The 17,254-nt window shown below is 47.6% G+C and overlaps 1 protein-coding gene across 1 annotated transcript; it reads left to right on the forward strand.

Moving 5' to 3' along the window:
- Nucleotides 1–886: 886 nt before the first annotated feature.
- On the forward strand, nucleotides 887–1,546 carry LOC101826033 (serine/arginine-rich splicing factor 3-like). The gene is given in 2 exon segments (XM_040737245.1): nucleotides 887–1,136; nucleotides 1,138–1,546. Coding segments are annotated over 2 exon segments (519 nt in total). The 5' UTR covers nucleotides 887–918; the 3' UTR covers nucleotides 1,439–1,546.
- Nucleotides 1,547–17,254: the final 15,708 nt, after the last annotated feature.

Genomic DNA, 17,254 nt, shown 5'->3' on the forward strand with positions numbered 1-17,254 from the left:
ACTTTTCAAATAAATATGACAGCAAGAGATCTAGTGTTTACTGGATACCGACTTAGGGTTAGGTGGTATTCTAGAATTCGGCATGGATTATTTTCTTTATTTTCACAGCAGCCTTTGGGGCAAGTACACTTATGTCTTCCTGCTTTGTAGACGAGGAAACTGAGAGACAGAGACGGCAAATAGCTTGCCCCAGATCTCAGAGACAAGAAAGCAGCAGAACCAGGATGTGACGTCAGCCAGTCTGACCAGGAGATCACAGAGTCACCACCCTGAAGGTCCTGTAAACCGTGGTGGTAGGCGAGAGGGTAAGAGGGTAAAGGGGTGTCACACCCACACTGTGTGAAGAGCTCGGTGAAGCAGCCTAATAACTGGAAGGACAGGCGCAGCTGTAAAGTGAACTGGAGTAGTATTTCCCCCAAGTTAGGTAACCGCTGTAAGCGGTGCAGAGTCCATTTTCTGAGTGACTTCTCCCTGACCTGGACCATCAGGTTGTTCTTCAGTGACAGGGTCCTGATGGGAGGTACTAGGGGATGAGAAAGTCAGAGAGAATAGAAGATTAATGTTGGCAGGTGATGGTGACGCACACCTTTAATCCTAGCAATTGGGATGCAGAGGCAGGCAGATCTCAGTGAGTTCAAGGCCAGCCTGGTTTACAGAGTGGGTTCCAGGACGGACAGATAGGGCTACACAAACAAACCCTGTCTCGAAAAACAAACAAACAAAAAAATGCAAATGCTAGGGTTTTGAACAAATTTTTTCTTATGCCAAACAAGTTTATTAAGAATTACAGCATCTGGCCATTTCGTGGACGCCAGGGAACGGAGAGCATCCTGCCAGAGCAGATCCTGAAGTGCGCAGGTGGGCCTGTCGAGGGAGTGTTGGCATTTGAGCTTCGGTGTTTGAACCCAGGATCTCGAAATGCATAGTGATTCCTGTCCACTAGGTTGTAAAGTGTATGTAGGCAATCTTGGAAACAATGGGAACAAGAGTGAACTAGAGCTGGCTTTTGACTATTATGGACCCCTGAGAAGTGTGTGGGTTGCTTGGAACCCCCCTGGCTTTGCTTTCCTTGAATTTGAGGATCCCCGAGATGCCGCTGATGCTGTTTGAGAGCTATGTGGCTGCCGTGTGAGAGTGGAACATCGAAAAAAGAAGTCGCAATCGTGGCCCACCTCCCTCTTGGGGTCGACGCCCTCGAGATGATTACCGTAGGAGGAGTCCTCCACCTCGGCAAAGATCTCCGAGAAGGAGAAGCTTCTCTCGAAGTCAGAGCAGGTCACTTTCTAGAGATAGGAGAAGAGAAAGGTCTCTGTCTTGTGAGAGAAACCACAAGCCATATCGATCCTTCTCTAGGTTTCGTAGCCGATCCAGGTCATATGAAAGGAAGCAGAAGGCCAGTCTGCTAACGAAGTGGTGTACAGGAAATGACTTCATTTGACAGGAGTGTGCACAGGAAATTCAATAGTCTTGGTGCATTTTTAAGATGTTTTAGCTGTTCAAATTTGCTTTGCACTTTAGTTTTTCATAGACTGGAATAAACCTAGATCCTGCCCAGTTAAAGTGTGATGCGCTAACGATATAGAAACCACCGGTGGGAATGGAATAAAGCTCTAGTTTGTCTAGAAGCTGGGATACAGTGTGGAGCTGTGGGTAAAGTGATAGGCAGTCTTTAAAAGCTGTTAGTGAACACCAGCTTACAGGTAAAGGGTAGAAACTGCACCCTGCAGGCTTTCAGAGGCTCCTTTCTGATTGCTATGTATGGACGCAAGCTGCAACATTCTTTATTTGGACATGGAAGACTAAGTTACCAGTGTCCTGTCAGTGTAAGGGTACATTGTAGGACTGAACCTGAAATTTGCAGGCAAATGGATGGCACTAGAAGAAACCATCCTGAGTGAGGTAACCCAGTCACAAAAAGACAAACATGGTATGTACTCACTCATATATGGATTTTAGACGTGGATCGGGGAGTGCCAGCATACAGTCCCACTGCCAGAGAGTCTGGGAAACAGAACCTTCAACCAATGACTGACAGAAGCAGAGGCAGACAGCCACAGCTAAACACTGAGCTGAACTCAAGGAACCCAGTGACAGAGAGGGAGAACTGATGAGCATAGGGGTCAAGACTGGGCTTGTTTAACCCACAGAAATAGTTGAACTGAACATGGGGGAGCACTTGGACCCCAGACTGATGGCTGGGAAGGTGGCACACACCTTTAATCCTAGCACTTGGAAGCCAGAGGCAGGTGAATCTCTGTGAGTTCAAGACCAGCCTGGTCTACAGAGCGAGTTCCAGGACAGGCTCCAAAGCAATAAGAGAAACCCTGTCTTGAAAAACAAAACAAAACAACAACAGAAAAAAAAAGAGTTACAGCATCTTATATACTATTTGCAGTGGGGAGATGGCTAAGGTTAGCAGAGAGCTAAGAAACTGTAACCTTGACTCCTTTGAGGCACAGCTCTAGATCTAGACTGGCTTTGCCAAGTCCACCTCGGACAAGGACACAGACCTGAAGTGCCCTTTGTCCTTTCATCAGGGACTCTGATAAAGTCTTGGGTTGTCCTGGCTCAGCACAATACCCCTATGCCAACTTTATTCCAGTGATAGGTGTGCTAGAGGGGACAGCAGGTGCTGATGCCTTGGGCCATGACGGCGTCTGGTCCTTAATTTCCACCTGTCCTGATGCTGCATCCAAACCCTGTCTCAGCACTGACCCCCACTTCCCTGAGATGCCCCTCACAATCCCAAAGCAGGATGGGAACCTTTCCCAAGAGGCACCGCCTGCTGAGCTCCGTTGTTGTTCTTCTGGTACACCCCTCCAAAGAACTAATTGTTATTTGGGCTTTCATGTTTTTATGTGAATTCTTATAGAGTAATCTCTTTGACTTAAATCTTACTTTCTAAACATATGGAACACCATAATGAAAACCTTGGCAGAAGCCAGAGTGGTGAAAGAATCCTATAATTCCAGCACTCTGAGGACTAAGGCAGGAGGATCATGGGTTCAAGATTCACAAACAAACAAACGAACACATAAGTAAGACAAAACAGAGTCAATGAGATGACTTGAGCAGGTGAAAGTGCTTGCCCTCCAAACATGATGACCTGACCTCAGTGGCTGGAACCTTCATTAGGGGCACACATCTGCAATCCCAGGTTTCTCACAGGGACACAGGAAGCAGAAACAGGAGAACTGACCGGAAAGCTTACCAGCCAGCTAACCTGCAGCAAACACCACAGCACAGGCAAGGTGGAAGGAGACAACTGATTCCTGAAAGTCATTCTCTGTCCTTTGCACGCATGCCTGGGCAGGAGCACGTGTGCATACCATACATACATTGCAGACACAGACAATGGCAATAATAAAATAACAAATAGGACTCCTCCAACATCAAAATAAAACACAGCAACCTGAGGGTGCATGTAACTAGTCTTCTGACTGGTGTTGGTTCCCCCCCCCTTTTTTTTTGGTCTGGCTTCTGGGCACCTTCCAAGAATCTTAATTTTAGATGTTGGTTTTAATCCTGTTTGGGCTGTTGCAACAGTCATTTCTGAGGTGACAATTATCTCCTCCCACTTCCTTCAGAAATACCTGTGGCTCTAGTCATATGGAGCTTTGGAGTAAGCATGTCTCAGCTGAAAGAGGGTGGTTCAGCCCTTTGGAGCATGCAATGTCCCTAATCTAAGCAACTTAACTAAGAGCTGAGCCTCTGCCTGTCCCTGACTGCCTTAGGGTTGGGGCCAGGAGGACAAATTACCAGTGGGGAACATAAGCTGTGTGCACTGTGCCCTAAACTCTTGTCTAGGAGTCCTCAGTGCTTTGATTCCATAAATGAATCACACACCAATGGACAGAAATTATTATTACTGTACTTGTTTTGTCACCATTGGCATTGTCCCTGATACTTCTCCCAGTTGGTGGTATATCTGAACCTTCTAAGACTGGTCACTTCCGTCTCCTTCCTCTCCCACAAAAAGCCCGGGGCAGGAGTGATCATCTTCTCATCTCGCATTTGAAGAAGAAAACGGTCAGAGAAGCTGCGGGTCTTGCCTACAGTAAGTTCCTTTATCCCAGAGAAGGGTCATTTCCCTTCCTCACACCAGAAGAGAGCCCTGCACACTGAGCGTTGGGAGCCGTCTGACTCTGGATGTCTGTGCAGTGGACATGCTCAAAGGTCTTGATGTATGGACCAGTAGAACTGGAAACTGCTTTTTATTGTCATATCTGAAACTGAGACCTACCTATTAACCCGTCCTCCAGAAGCCACCCAGCCCCGGCAGGGGAATGGAACCGTGCCCTGGACTGGGTTATGTAAGTGGTGACTATGCTGCTGCCAACTGTCTGGCCAGGAAGCATAGAGGTGGGCCCTTAACCTCCTGAGGGTGAGTATGGGCACAGGAATGTGGTGAGGCCACCCCGATATAGGTGGGGTGGGCCTTTGCCTCGGAACAACCTTGGGACAAGTTCAAACCAGTTCAACCAGTGGCTTAGCCTAGTCTTCAAAATGGGGTGGCCATTAGATTTTTCTACCCCTCCCCAAGTAGCTGTGCCACTGGAAGGAAGCCAGTGGGACCGACAGGAGACAGTGGGACAGCAGTGTGTGCCAGGAAGATTGGTGCTCAGGCCCCGTGGTGGCTTCAGTTTCTCCCAGCGCAGGTCCCCGACACCAACTCTCAGGCCCATGAACACTGGAGAGGTTTTACTGGGCAAGTTTCAGACCCCTGATTGCTTTATTGAGCCCCATTCTCCTCTATTGAGTCTGCCCCTTGCTGTTTCATCTATTCCTTACCCAGGAGCCAAAGGAAATGTCTAAAATCTCACATCTGATCATGCCACTTCTCTGGCCACCAGCTCCCGCTGTATGTCGTATCTGAATTCTAGGCATGACCAACAAGACCCAGGGGTAGCCTCACTCTGCTCCATCTTCTGATTGCCAGGCAAGCCAAGCTCAAGCTCTTGGCAAGGCCACTGGCTACCTTGCCTCACACCTTGGCGCCTGCCTGTCCCACAGCACAGTGGAGCTCTCCTACCTCCAGGTCCTTCCTACACTTCCTTTCCATGTGTATTATTCCCATTTGAGCCCAGTGACTTTTCCAGGCTCTCTGCCCGCACCCTATTATATCCCACTTTAGGTCCTTACCTGCGTGCCCCAAGCTCCACCCTATACCTGTTCTGTATTTTTCACAAGTGTACAAAGCAGCTGCTATTTATTTGATGCTCCATGGACCAAAGCGCATTGTAGTTTTCTCATCGTAGCATCTCTACTATGCATATGTGAGTCAGTTAGGTCCTATCGAGGGCCTAAGATTCACCAGGTACCTCTGTGTGTCCAACATGCTATACCTTCACATAGACTCTTAATTAGTTAGTTTAATTTCCACATACTTCATACCAGAGTCAGCACTCCAGTGGTAAAGCTGGTGTGTGTGTGTGTGTGTGTGTGTGTGTGTGTGTGTGTACATGTATGAATTCTTTGATAATTTCATGGGGTTTTTTTTTGGTCATATGTATCCCCCTCCTCTGGCTCCTCCCCAATCCACCTCCTTTCCTACCTACTCAACTTTATGTCATCATTTTTTTAAGCCATTGACTCCTAACTGTGTGGCCATCTACTGAAATGTGTTTGACCTACCAGGTACTACACCCTAAAAGAAAAACCGATTCTCCCTCTCATGACAACTATTAATCACCAGTAACTCCTTAGCCAGGGATAGGGTTTGGTAACCACCTCCCTCCTACTCCTCCATTTAGGATTTCGTCTGGCTTAGCATATGTGGTCACAACTGCTGTGAGTTATTGTGTACATCTGCCTTGTTACATCTAGAAAACACTGTTACGCTGTAGCCACCCACCATCTCTGGCTCTTACACTCTTTCTACATCTGTACCACCCACTCCTTACATTGACATTTTGAAGGCTCCATGAGCTCATACATTTGGAAAGCATAATGTAGTATGTGTTCAGTAAGCGTTTTACTCAAAGGACAGAGTCATCTTCTGATGAAGATGAAGGAGTCCCTTCTAGCTGAGAAACACAACATTCTCCAACTCGCAGTAGATGCTAGAGGGAGGGCTTGGTTCCAGGTCCCAGACCTAATTCAGAGTCCCCTCCCAGGCCTCCTGGCCTACTAGGGAACTCAAGGAAATAAGACGCTTTGGTTTGCCTTCAAGGACCATTCGGGAAAGTGGATAATAGAAAGATAATGATACAACAAAGTGAAGGCATGGTTTCATGCTACAAAAGTTGACATGGCCCGTAAGCGAAACTGGGAATCTCTGAGAAGAGAGATCCCTAGAGGAAGGAAGGAAGCCTAGAGAGACAGGAACGGGCACCCCGAGAATGTGAGTAGAGCAGAATAAGCCATCAGGAAGAAACACCCCACCACCCAGCCTCAGGTGTTCTGAACAACAGGTGGAGAAGTCTGAAGCACAGGGTGAGCTGGGGCCCCGCATGGCAGACAGAGATGACCACTGGACTTGGCAATGGGACCCATTCAAGATTTGCCACCCCTGGAGCTGTCGGGCACAAGGGGAGTTTCAAGAGAGAGCAGTCTAGGGGTGCTGTTGGGGTGGGGGAGCTGTGGGAAACAGCACAAAAGGAAGGGAAGGCAAAGGAGAGGCAGGGAAAGAGCAGTGTATTTGTGATCTGCTTTGTAAGTGTTTTTCAAAAGCCATCTCATTTGATCTTCTCAGCAACAACAAATGCCACGTATTATTGTCCCTGGTGGAGCTGGAGAGATGGCTTCACAGTTAAATGCACTGGCTACTTTTTCAGAGGACCCAGGTTCAGTTCCCAGCACCTACATAGAAGCCCATAACCCTGTAATTCCAATTCCAGAGGATCCGGCACCCTCACACAGGCATACTTGTGGGCAAAACACCAATGCACACAAACAAACAGACCTTAAGAAAATATTCTCCTGTTTAGCACACAAAGAAATTGGAGTTTAGACAGGTAGAGTAACTTGTTCACAGCTGTTTTCCTAGACAGGAATCCCCCACTAATGCTCGTGTTTTGCATCCAAGTCCTGCCAGCTTTCCTTAGGTTCTAAGGCCCCCTGGACTAGGTACACAGTTAGCCAGGGACTGAAGCAGCTGCAGAGTGGCGGCTTCGAGTATAGAAAGAGTTTGGCACTAAGATGACTGTGTCTGTCTCTGGGGCCTGGCTCTGGAGGTAGCATGGTGGGCTGAGGTGGCCCTGCTCAAACTAATTACCACAGAGGTCATCGACTATGAAAGATCAGGCATGGAAGGAGTGTCCAGCTTGGAGACACATGGAGTGCTGACTCCAAAGCCAAGCTCCAGCAGATACAGTGAGGGCAGCAGGAGAGCCTGGATGGGTGACAGATGAGCTGGGCTCTGATCCTGGACAGATCACTTTAGGCCATTGCATCAGTCTCTTAACCTGGGGCCATTTTCACTTTCTCCTCTGAAAAGTAAAATCCATACGAAATCCCACCTTCCCTGTTTTCCAGACCCCAGGGGGACTGACCAGGCTAGTTTGATTAGGGAGGAACGCTGGGCCAAAGGAAAAGATGTTGCTTTCCAAGAGAAAGATGGTGGCAGGCAGTTTGGTCTGCGATTGACTCAGAGGCAGAGGACAGGCAGCCCTTGCTCGCTTGGGATTTGATGAACACACTTCCTGAGCTGCCACCCTGGGCTTGGAAGACTTCTGCTTCGTGGATCTTCCACTTTCTGGCTTGGGAAGTTTGTATTTCTTATAATTTTCTGTAAAAATCCTCTGGAAATAATCCACGCTTTGGTTCAGCCAAATATCTGGTGATGTAAGCAGAGCATCTGCCACCTGGACTGGACCCTGGTTTCAGAAAGCAGAGGTCCCTAGAAAACAAGATAGCAGAGGCTAGGCATTGGGTGATGGTATCCCCTGGGAGCTGGGTGAAGAACCAGGATTGCTCACCATGCTGGTTAAGGCCTTTGTCTCCATATGCCTCCTGAGCTTGGACCACTATACCTCTGGATGCTTGGCTTAAGGCCTTTGTCTCCATATGCCTCCTGAGCTTGGACCACTATACCTCTGGACGCTTGGCTGAGTTGTTGCCGTGCCTGTGCCACAAGCAACTCCAAGGTATCAGGAAAAGAAAGACCAGACGTCCACTTGTTTGTACTAAGAGAATGCATGTGCTGCCTTTATTGCCAGGAGAATGTATGTCTGTGTGTCTTCATTGTAAGTGCTAAGAAGTCTCTCTCTTGTAGGAGGGAGGAGCTTTATATACAGGTTTACAGCACAGTGGAAAAACCCCAGTTAGAAGAGAGCGTGTTTTCCTCCTGCTGGATGTTGATGTCAGAGGGTCAAGGCCCGGGCAGGAATCCAGGACTAGAAAACAGGATGGACTTATGTACCCTGTGGGGGCTGGGACCCAACAGTTGTGGCACGAAAATGGCCAAAGTGGACTGCTGACATTCTTGGGTTTCGATGAGTTCATTCCTCTCTGAGGAAAGGCAAGGCCTCATCATCTCTCTGGGTCAGGCATGTCAGTTAGTCCAATCTACATACTCCCACTCCCACCCCTTCAGACTCTATCCTCCTGTGAACAACTTTGCCATGGCCTCTCCTCACCTACCTCAGGACTGGAGCTAGGAAGCTGCTCACCTTCCTTACATGTTCTGAGAGAAACACCTACCTCTGGCCCAGCCCTTTCTCTCTCTCTGTCTCTGTGTCTCTGTGTCTCTGTCTCTGTGTCTCTGTCTCTGTGTCTCTGTCTCTGTCTCTGTCTCTGTGTCTGTGTCTCTGTCTCTGTGTCTCTGTCTCTGTGTCTCTGTCTCTGTGTCTCTGTCTCTCTCTGTCTCTGTCTCTGTGTCTCTCTGTGTCTCTGTCTCTCTCTGTCTCTGTCTCTCTCTCTGTCTCTCTCTCTTTCTCTCTCTCCCCCCTCAGCCAAAAATCCTTGCTTGTCACCTGAGCTGTCTCTCCCTCAGTGTTCGTATCTCATTGAACTTCTTCCGTCAGCTGCAAGGATGGCTTCTGGCTGTGTCCTGAAGCCTCTGTTTCTGGAAAGGAGGAAGACTACCAAAACAGAGCTGGAGTAACAAGCAGCTGCTGGTGACAACCAAGAAGACGAGAAAGTAACATTGCTGTGCTCTTAGACAGTTTCATTTGGGGTGTGTGTGTGTGTGTGTGTGTGTGTGTGTGTAGGCCAGAGGTTGATGACAACCTTGGAGTGGGGACTCCTAAGCCCTCAGGGACTAGGACATTTGTCCCACTGGCCCAAGAACCCTCTCAATTTCCTTTATCTGCTTCCTCTGCAGTCCTGCATGCGAGCCTTCTCACCCCATTTTCTGCGTTGTGCTGTCTTTATCATGGCCATCTTCTTGTGTCCTTCTGCCTTTTAGCTTGGGAAGCAAAGTCACTAAGGAAATGTTGCTCATTGGTGTGTATGTATGTGTGTCTGATTTATGCAGTTTAAGTGTGGTATGGGGTTTGTGTGTAGTGTATGTAGTGTGTGTGTGTGGCCTCTGGTGTGTGTTGGATGTGGTTGCGTGAGTATGGTGTGCTATGTGTGTGGAGTATAGTGTTTGTGTGTGTGTGTGTATGGTGTGCTATGTGTGTGGAGTATAATGTATGTGTGAATGTGGTATGTGTGTATGTGTATGGTGTGGTATGTATGTGGAGTATAATGTGTGCATACATGTGTGATGTGTGTGTGTGGTATATGTTGTATGTGTGTAGAGTATAACATATGGTGTGTGGTGTATGTATGGTGTGGTGATTGTGCAGAGTATAATACATGTGTTCATTGTGGTGTGTGTATGTGTGCAGTGTGTGGTGTGTGTATGTGTGTTGTGTGTGTATGTGTGTGGTGTTTTGTGTGTGGCATTGTGTGTGTGTGTGTGCGTGTGTGCGTGTGTGTGTGTGCGTGTGTGTGTGTGTGTGTGTGTGTGTGTGTGTGTGTGAGATGGCATCCCCAGGGCCGATGCAAGTCTTTACTCATCCCTTGCTTTCACATGGCTCTTGCTGTTCTTCATTCAGAGTCAGATAAAAACCTGAGTAGTGTGAAGCCTTATCAGGGGAGACTGACAGAAGCAGTGAGAGAAGAGGTCCAGGTAGCACCCCCTTTGCACAAGCACATTCTGTGAGAGCACAGGGGCTTTCCTCATTATTCCTCACTATACCTTATCGTCAGTCCTCATTTGTAGAGAGGACGAGTCAGTTCCTCTCAGGGGGTCTCTGATACCCAAGCAGAATGTTAGGCCATTATCACTTCCCTGCTGGGACTCTGTACAGGTGAAGGAGTCCTACCAGAGCCTCTACATTGGTTTGTAGCTTCAGACCTGATAGGAATCCAGCTATGAATAGGGACCCTGGGACACTGGGACAGGCTGATGTGATTTGATGCATTTGTTCATGGGTGAAGATTTGAACACCTTTTCTTTCTCCTGCAGTGCAGCCTGCCTGTTTTCCTTTTGTCTTCAAAATGGATTCAATATCATTTGCTCTTACTCACGTTCCTTTCGTCAGTCGTCCTATCTGCCCTCTAGTCCTCACCTCTCAGGTCCGAGTGCCCACTGGGACTCGGTGTCCCACATCGGAATGCTCTCTGACGTCCAATCTTCGCCGAGACCTCCCTTCTTTGCACTTGTCACCAGTATGCAGTACACCCAGTTCTTTAAATGTTTGCTGTGCGCTGATTCTTGCCACACCTCTCCCAAGGACAGTGTTCGGAAGACCTGTGAGGAGGAGATTAAGCCCGTACAAGGAAGGAGCTGAAGGAGAGAAGAGTCAACCCCAAGGCTGTCTCTGGAGACTGAAGCATGAGTGATGTGTGGTTTGTGTAGCTCAGTAGCCTCCCCTTCAATGAGTCTGCCTCTAATGTAGTGCACTCAGTGGGAGTCCGCCAAGCTCAAAGGCTGGTGCCTACTTTAAGAAGGGGGAGAGAGTTCTGAGCCTAGTTCCGTCACCTGCCTTCCCCTCTGAAATCCTTGGCTCTCATTTCTGAGAACTGAACTCCTGGGTGAGAAGTGTTTACATTCAGCCTGTGGAACCTAGAGTAATACAGGTTCTACAGGGCATGAGTTTGGCCTGTGCCTACCAAAGGACTCCATAGCAAATGTCTCAACACCCTTGATTGTCACTAGACAGGAAACTCCAGTTCAGTCTCAGTGTGTGGTACAGCCCCTTTCACCTTCTGCCCCAGGAAGCTTCCAAGCTTCCCACATCTGGGATGACAGAAAGGAGTGGGGGCATGAGCTCCCCATTCCAGGCCATTTCTGAAGTAGGTCTTCTCCACCATGTAAACCCAATGCCACGTCTGACCACTTTTCAAGTACGCACACGGTGTTTTCACACATCTTTGCTTTAAGCACTGACAGGAGGCCTGAGGGTTTTGCACATTCTGGAAACACACAAAGAAAGCACTTGGTGATGTAGAAATCCGACAGTTGTTTAGAGCACTGGTCTTGTGATGCAGATTTGCTGTGGTAAGTACAGAATGGTTAGTGAGGGGCCTCCTTCAGAGCAGCTGAGAGAGAAGCACAACTCCGTAGTCTACACAGAATTCATTGTCCTTGCCCTGAAGAATACAAAGGCCACCCTTACTGATTCCATGTTTTTGTTCTTGTCATTGTTCCAAGCTAAGTATTTCTCATTCCTACCCACCATGACTCCTCTAAGCCCTCTCTGTTACCAAGTTCTTCATATTAAGCTTTATTTATGAATTAGTTATTCAGTTGAGTCAGAGATGGTCAGAGGGACAGCTCGTGAGGGTTGGCTCTTACCTTCTTCCACTTGAGTCCTGGGGATAATAGAACTCGGACTTGGCAGCAAGAGACTCTGTCTGCTGAGGCATCTCTCTCTCTCTCTCTCTCTCTCTCTTTGTGTGTGTGTGTGTGTGTGTGTGTGCGCATGTGACTGTATGCGTTCCTAAGAATTACACCTAGGACCTTGCACATGCTAAGCAAGTACTCTACCACTGAGCCAGTCTTCCTCCTTCCTTCCCTCCCCTCTCCCTCCCTCCTTCCTTCCTTCATCCCTCTTTCCTCCCTCCCTCATCCCCTCCCTTCCTCCTTCCTTTTGCTCTTCTTGGTTTCCATCTATTTATTTTGAGACAGAGTCTCACTAAGTTGCCCAGGCTCCTTCTAAACTCATTCTGTAGTCCAGGCGGGACTTGAACTCATGACCCTCCTGCCTCAACCTTCAAAGTAGCTTGGATGACAGACCTCTCATCACACTTGGCTTCTCATCAAGCCCCTTGTCCTCACTTTCAGCAGTCACGGGGCCTATCAAATTAGAAGGGGAATGCAGCCTGTTACTCTTCCCTGGCTGAGTTCCTTTCTATTTCCAGTCTGTCCATGGGCTCTACCTCCCAGACCTGGAGGAGGCCTGACCTTTCCCAGAACTCATTCTTGTTTACTAGCTTTTGTCTGCTTTACTTTCATTCAAGAGTCTCCTTCTCATCATGGTTTCCCTCCGTATTTCTATTTTTTCTTGACTGACTCCTTCTATAGCATGATCAAGTTCAAACCTATTTGTTTTTTAAAGAAAAGGATAAGAAACTTCCTAGACCCTTGGTTAACAATGTCAGTTTCTCCGGCTTTCTCCCTCCCTTTCCAGCTAAACTTAACTCTGCTACTGATTTTGAAACATGCTTATGATACTTGCCCATTCTCACCTCTCCACCGAGTGGGCTTGGTGGAGCACAAGTGCTGTGAATTCTAGGCTTACCTGGGCCACCTAGCAACACCTAGGCTCCATAAAACCAAACCAAACTGAGCTTCCCCACTGAAACAGTTTGGTCGAGATTATTAGTTACTTCTTAATTACCACGACCCCCGGAAATGATTTACTTGTATCTCATATGTCTATAGCATTTTCATTTTTGGCCACATCCTCTTTTAGATTGTTGCAGAGAATGCCTTCATCTAGTCATTAAACAAATATTTGTTGAAGATTTGTTATGTGCCAAGAATTCTTCTGCAAGGTGTACAAAGTCTTTGTTTTCATAGCATTTATGTTTGGTTTATAGAAAGAGGAAGTAAATAAAACAACCAAATCAATAAATAAGGAGAGATAAGGTTATGGTGAGTAGATACCGAGAAACAGAGGGTGATATGGTGAAAGCAAAGACTTGGTGTCAGCATTTTTTGGCTGTTTGAAAGTTAACCAGAGACTTGAAGAGTGGCAAGGAGCTAGCTATAAAAAGACGGGGAGATGCCGTTCTGCTTAGGCGCATAGGAGGCCACTCATAGGCCTGCCTGGGTCTTCAAGGCATTTGCAGGCAGGAAGATATCCAGAGACCTGCCCAGCTTCTTGCAGCATGGGGTGAGTGGATGAGAGAAAGAGAAGCAGAATGGTTCTTGTGCTTTGGAAAGAGGCGGAACAGAAAACACGAAGGTGTGAGGAGTAGGCTGAAGCGCTTGCCACCTGGAGCCACAGTGATGTCCGGGCCTGGACTGCTGCCAAGGGCATGTTTGGGTCTGTGGTCCCACTGTGGCCAGGGTCTGCACTGATATCTGTGGCCCATGTTGCCGCCAAAGCCCACAAGGATGCCCAGTGCTGCTACGACCCATGTCTGGGTCCATGATCCTACTGCAGCCAGGGTCTGAATTGATGCCCTTGGCTCCTGTTAATATCAAAGGCTGTGGAGATGTCTGGCCACCTGAGGTGTCCAAGAGCCATACTGCAGCCGTGGATACTGACTTGAGTGGCCTGCTCGGCCACCTGGGGCCAAGATGACCCTGGACCTGGACTGCTGCCAAAGGTCATATCTGGGTCTATGATCCTTGTCTTAGGGTTTCTATTGCTGTGAAGAGACACCATGACCACAGCAACTCTTATAAAGGACAGCATTTAATTGAGGTGGCTTACAGATCAGAGGTCCTTTATCATCATGGTGGGGAGCATGGTGGTTGGCAGGCAGGCATGGTGCTGGAGCTGAGAGTCCTACATCTTGACTCAGAGGCAACAGGACACTGAATGAAGCTTGAGAAAAAGATCTCAAAGCCCGCCCCCACAGTGACACACTTCCAACACAAGTTAGTTATGTCCCAGATTAAAGGTAGGCCTTCAGCCTCAAAGTCTGGATTAAACATGTGTGTCATCTAACCTCCTCCAACAAGACCACACCTCCTAATAGTGCCTTATGATCCTTATGATCTTGTGGGGGCCAAATACATTCAAACTACCACAGTTCTAAAGCCAGGGTCTGTGTTTATGTCCATGGTCCACGTTGTCACCAAAGGCCACATGAAAACCAGGGATCTGGGACACAACCTGTTGCATTGTTGGAGTCTAAGGACCACGCAGCTGCTGGGGCCATACGGACTGAGTGGCCATTGCTGTCATCCAGGGCCATGGTGTTGTCCAGACCTGAGCTAAGGGCTACATCTGGGTCCGTGACCCTATAGCAGCCAGGGTCTGAGTTGACGCTGGTGACTACTGTTGCCACTGAGGGCCATGTGAATGCCTGGGGTTTGGTCAGCCGCCTGAGACCATGTTGGTGCCTGAGGACCGTGCTGCAGCAGAGGTCATATAAATAGGTCTGATTGGTACTGTGCTACTACTACCCCATCTATGTCCTGCTGGAGCCTGTGAAGGAACTGGTCCTGTGGAACAATACCCACAGCATCTCCATGACTCAGGTTAGTCTTGGGATATCTGAGGGGAATTTCGGTGAGGGTCTAGTAATGATGGTGTACTGGAAACCAGGGGCTTTGAACAGACCAATGACTCATTTTAATGAACATTTGCAAATAAGGCTGGTTGGACCAAAGGATATACTGTGTGATACACCAAAGCTTCCAATGCCACAAGGACAAATGAAGAGGTGTTGGAGAGGCAGGGAAGTTGGAGGAGTGAAGAGGGATTTTTTGTTGTTGTCATTGATGTTGTTTTGGCCTTATTTTTTTAATTTTGTTTTGGAGGGATGATGCAAAGGTGAGGGGTAGGTATGGAGAAGTGGGAGGTGAGCGGAATTGGGGTGTATGATATGAAGTTCTCAAAGAATTAATAAAGAAATTATGTTTTAAAAAAGACAGGGAAAGACAATTCCTACAGAAAGAATGTTGGGGCGGAGTCCCAGAGCTGGTGCAAACTTGATGTACTTAATGAAGAACATGTGGGCACATCTTTCTGGAATCCAAGAGGACAAGGTGGCAGGAAGGTTGTCAACTGTATCAAAGACTACTGAGAGAGAAAAACAAACAGCAAACCCAGTCCACACCAGAACATAGGAGGGTGACTGAATCCACCACAATGGGCATCGTTAGAGACTGATACACTCAGTTTTAGGGCTCTTGGGATACGTATGGTGTGTTCTAAGAGGGGAGAATGAGTGATGTTCAAAAGTATTCACAGGCAGAGTACAGCAGGTTGACCAGAGCTCAGTGTCGCACACATCACACCTCCATGAAAACTTCAGTTTGGGAACTGGAGGGTACGAGCACTTTTTGCTCTTGCAGAGGACACTAGTTCAGTTCCCAGAACCCACATCAGGTGGCCCACAACCATGTTTGACTCCAGATTTAGGGGTTCTGATAGCCTCCTCTGTCCTTTGTGGGCACCTGCACTTGTGCACATACTATACACACAAGAACACCCACAAATAAAATCTCAACAACTTTAATTCTGATTAGTTAGAATGAAGCAAAGTTAAAAGTTTGGTCCCTAATAAAGGGAACTAGCACACTCTAGGCCTTTGTACTCCGTGTAGCTAGTGGGTACGCACCTGGGCAGAACAGGTGCAGTGTGTTTTTATCATTGAGAACAGTTCCAGTGGTCAAGTGGACAATCATGCTTTTGAGAAAGTAAAGCTAAGGAGGACTTTTAATTTTTTTACTTTTGTTTGATTTGTGTATGTGCATGTGCGTGAGTGTGTGTGTGTGCGCGTGTGTCTCACATGCCAGGCAAGTGAATTGCCACTGAGCTACATCTCCAACCCTTTTTAACCTAAAGAAAGAAAGAAAGAAAGAAAGAATTTATTTATTTCTTTATTTTTATTTGATTTTTCAAGATAGGGTTTCACTATGTAGCCATGGATGTCCTGGAAGTCACTCTGTAGACTAGGCTAGCCTCGGACTCAGAGATCTACCTACCTCTGCCTCCTGGGTGCTGAGATTAAAGGTGTATGCCACTACCACCCAGATTTGACTTTTTATTTTGAGACAGGGTCTCACTAAGTTACCCAGGTTGACCTTGAACTCACCCTGTAGTCCAGAAAGGGCCTGAACTTGTGATTCTCTTGCCTTGGCTTCTCAAGTAGCTAGGATTATAGACATACACCATCATATCCAGTTTGACTGCTATCAAATTTCAACGTGAAGGAGACTAAGCATAGCAGTGATTATGTCAAAAATCATAATCAGAGAGGCACAGAATGTTAGATTTTAGAGGTGACTTAAAGACACAGAAGGCAGAGACTCAGAAGATGGGGCAGGCACAGCAGGAAAGAGGTGTCTGTGAAAAGGGAAGGGGACACTTGGAGTTTATACCGGGTGGGGGTAGAGAGTAGGAAGTTACCGCAGTTCCAGGGAGCTACGTGCCAGTCTCCAGGTTCTCCCTCCAGGGGTTGTTTGTCCTACAAGGCTGTTTTATCTTTAGGAACTGCCTTGCCCTGGTTATCAAGATGCAAGTGACAGTGGGCGACTGAGTTAGGCAATGACAGTGAGGGGGAAGGGACTGGAGTTTCAACATGGGGGCAGGGGATTTCAGCAAACGTTAGGGGAAAGAATACAGTTCCTTGGTCAGGGTCTGGCAGAACCTTTCAAGGTTTATCCCAGCCCTGACTTCCCTTTGAAATTCTTTCTTAAACTACCTTCTGATGTCAGTGACTGAGATCCAAACCAGGACACCACTTTCATCCCACCCAGTCCCCCTTTGACAACGTCACTCTTGCTCACAGTCAACTCAACTCTCTCCTGGTTTTGGTTGTTGTTATGACATCTTCCTTCCATATGATGCTAGGGGCCATGCTATCTAGCAGTTGTATAGCAGTTTTGTATTCAACATACCCCAGGTGGACTCCCCTGGTAAATCTCTAGAGCACCTCTGTGATTTCTATCCACCTGTCTAGGATAACAATGTGGGTATCATTTTGAACTCCTCTTTCTCCTTTGTCTTTATATCCTATCATTTCTAAGAGGCTGGCTAGCATTTGCAAACACACTGAGCATTGTTATCTTCACCCTGGTCTTCACTGGTTTAATTAAATACCAGTCTGGACTTCTGGGGACATAGTACATCGGCGGGTAGAATACTCACACCGCACCTTCTCCTAGACTGTCTCTGTATGCTTTCATGAGCTC

The sequence above is a fragment of the Mesocricetus auratus genome, unplaced genomic scaffold (genome assembly GCF_017639785.1).
Source record: "Mesocricetus auratus isolate SY011 unplaced genomic scaffold, BCM_Maur_2.0 Super-Scaffold_100676, whole genome shotgun sequence".
Classification (NCBI taxonomy): domain Eukaryota; kingdom Metazoa; phylum Chordata; class Mammalia; order Rodentia; family Cricetidae; genus Mesocricetus; species Mesocricetus auratus.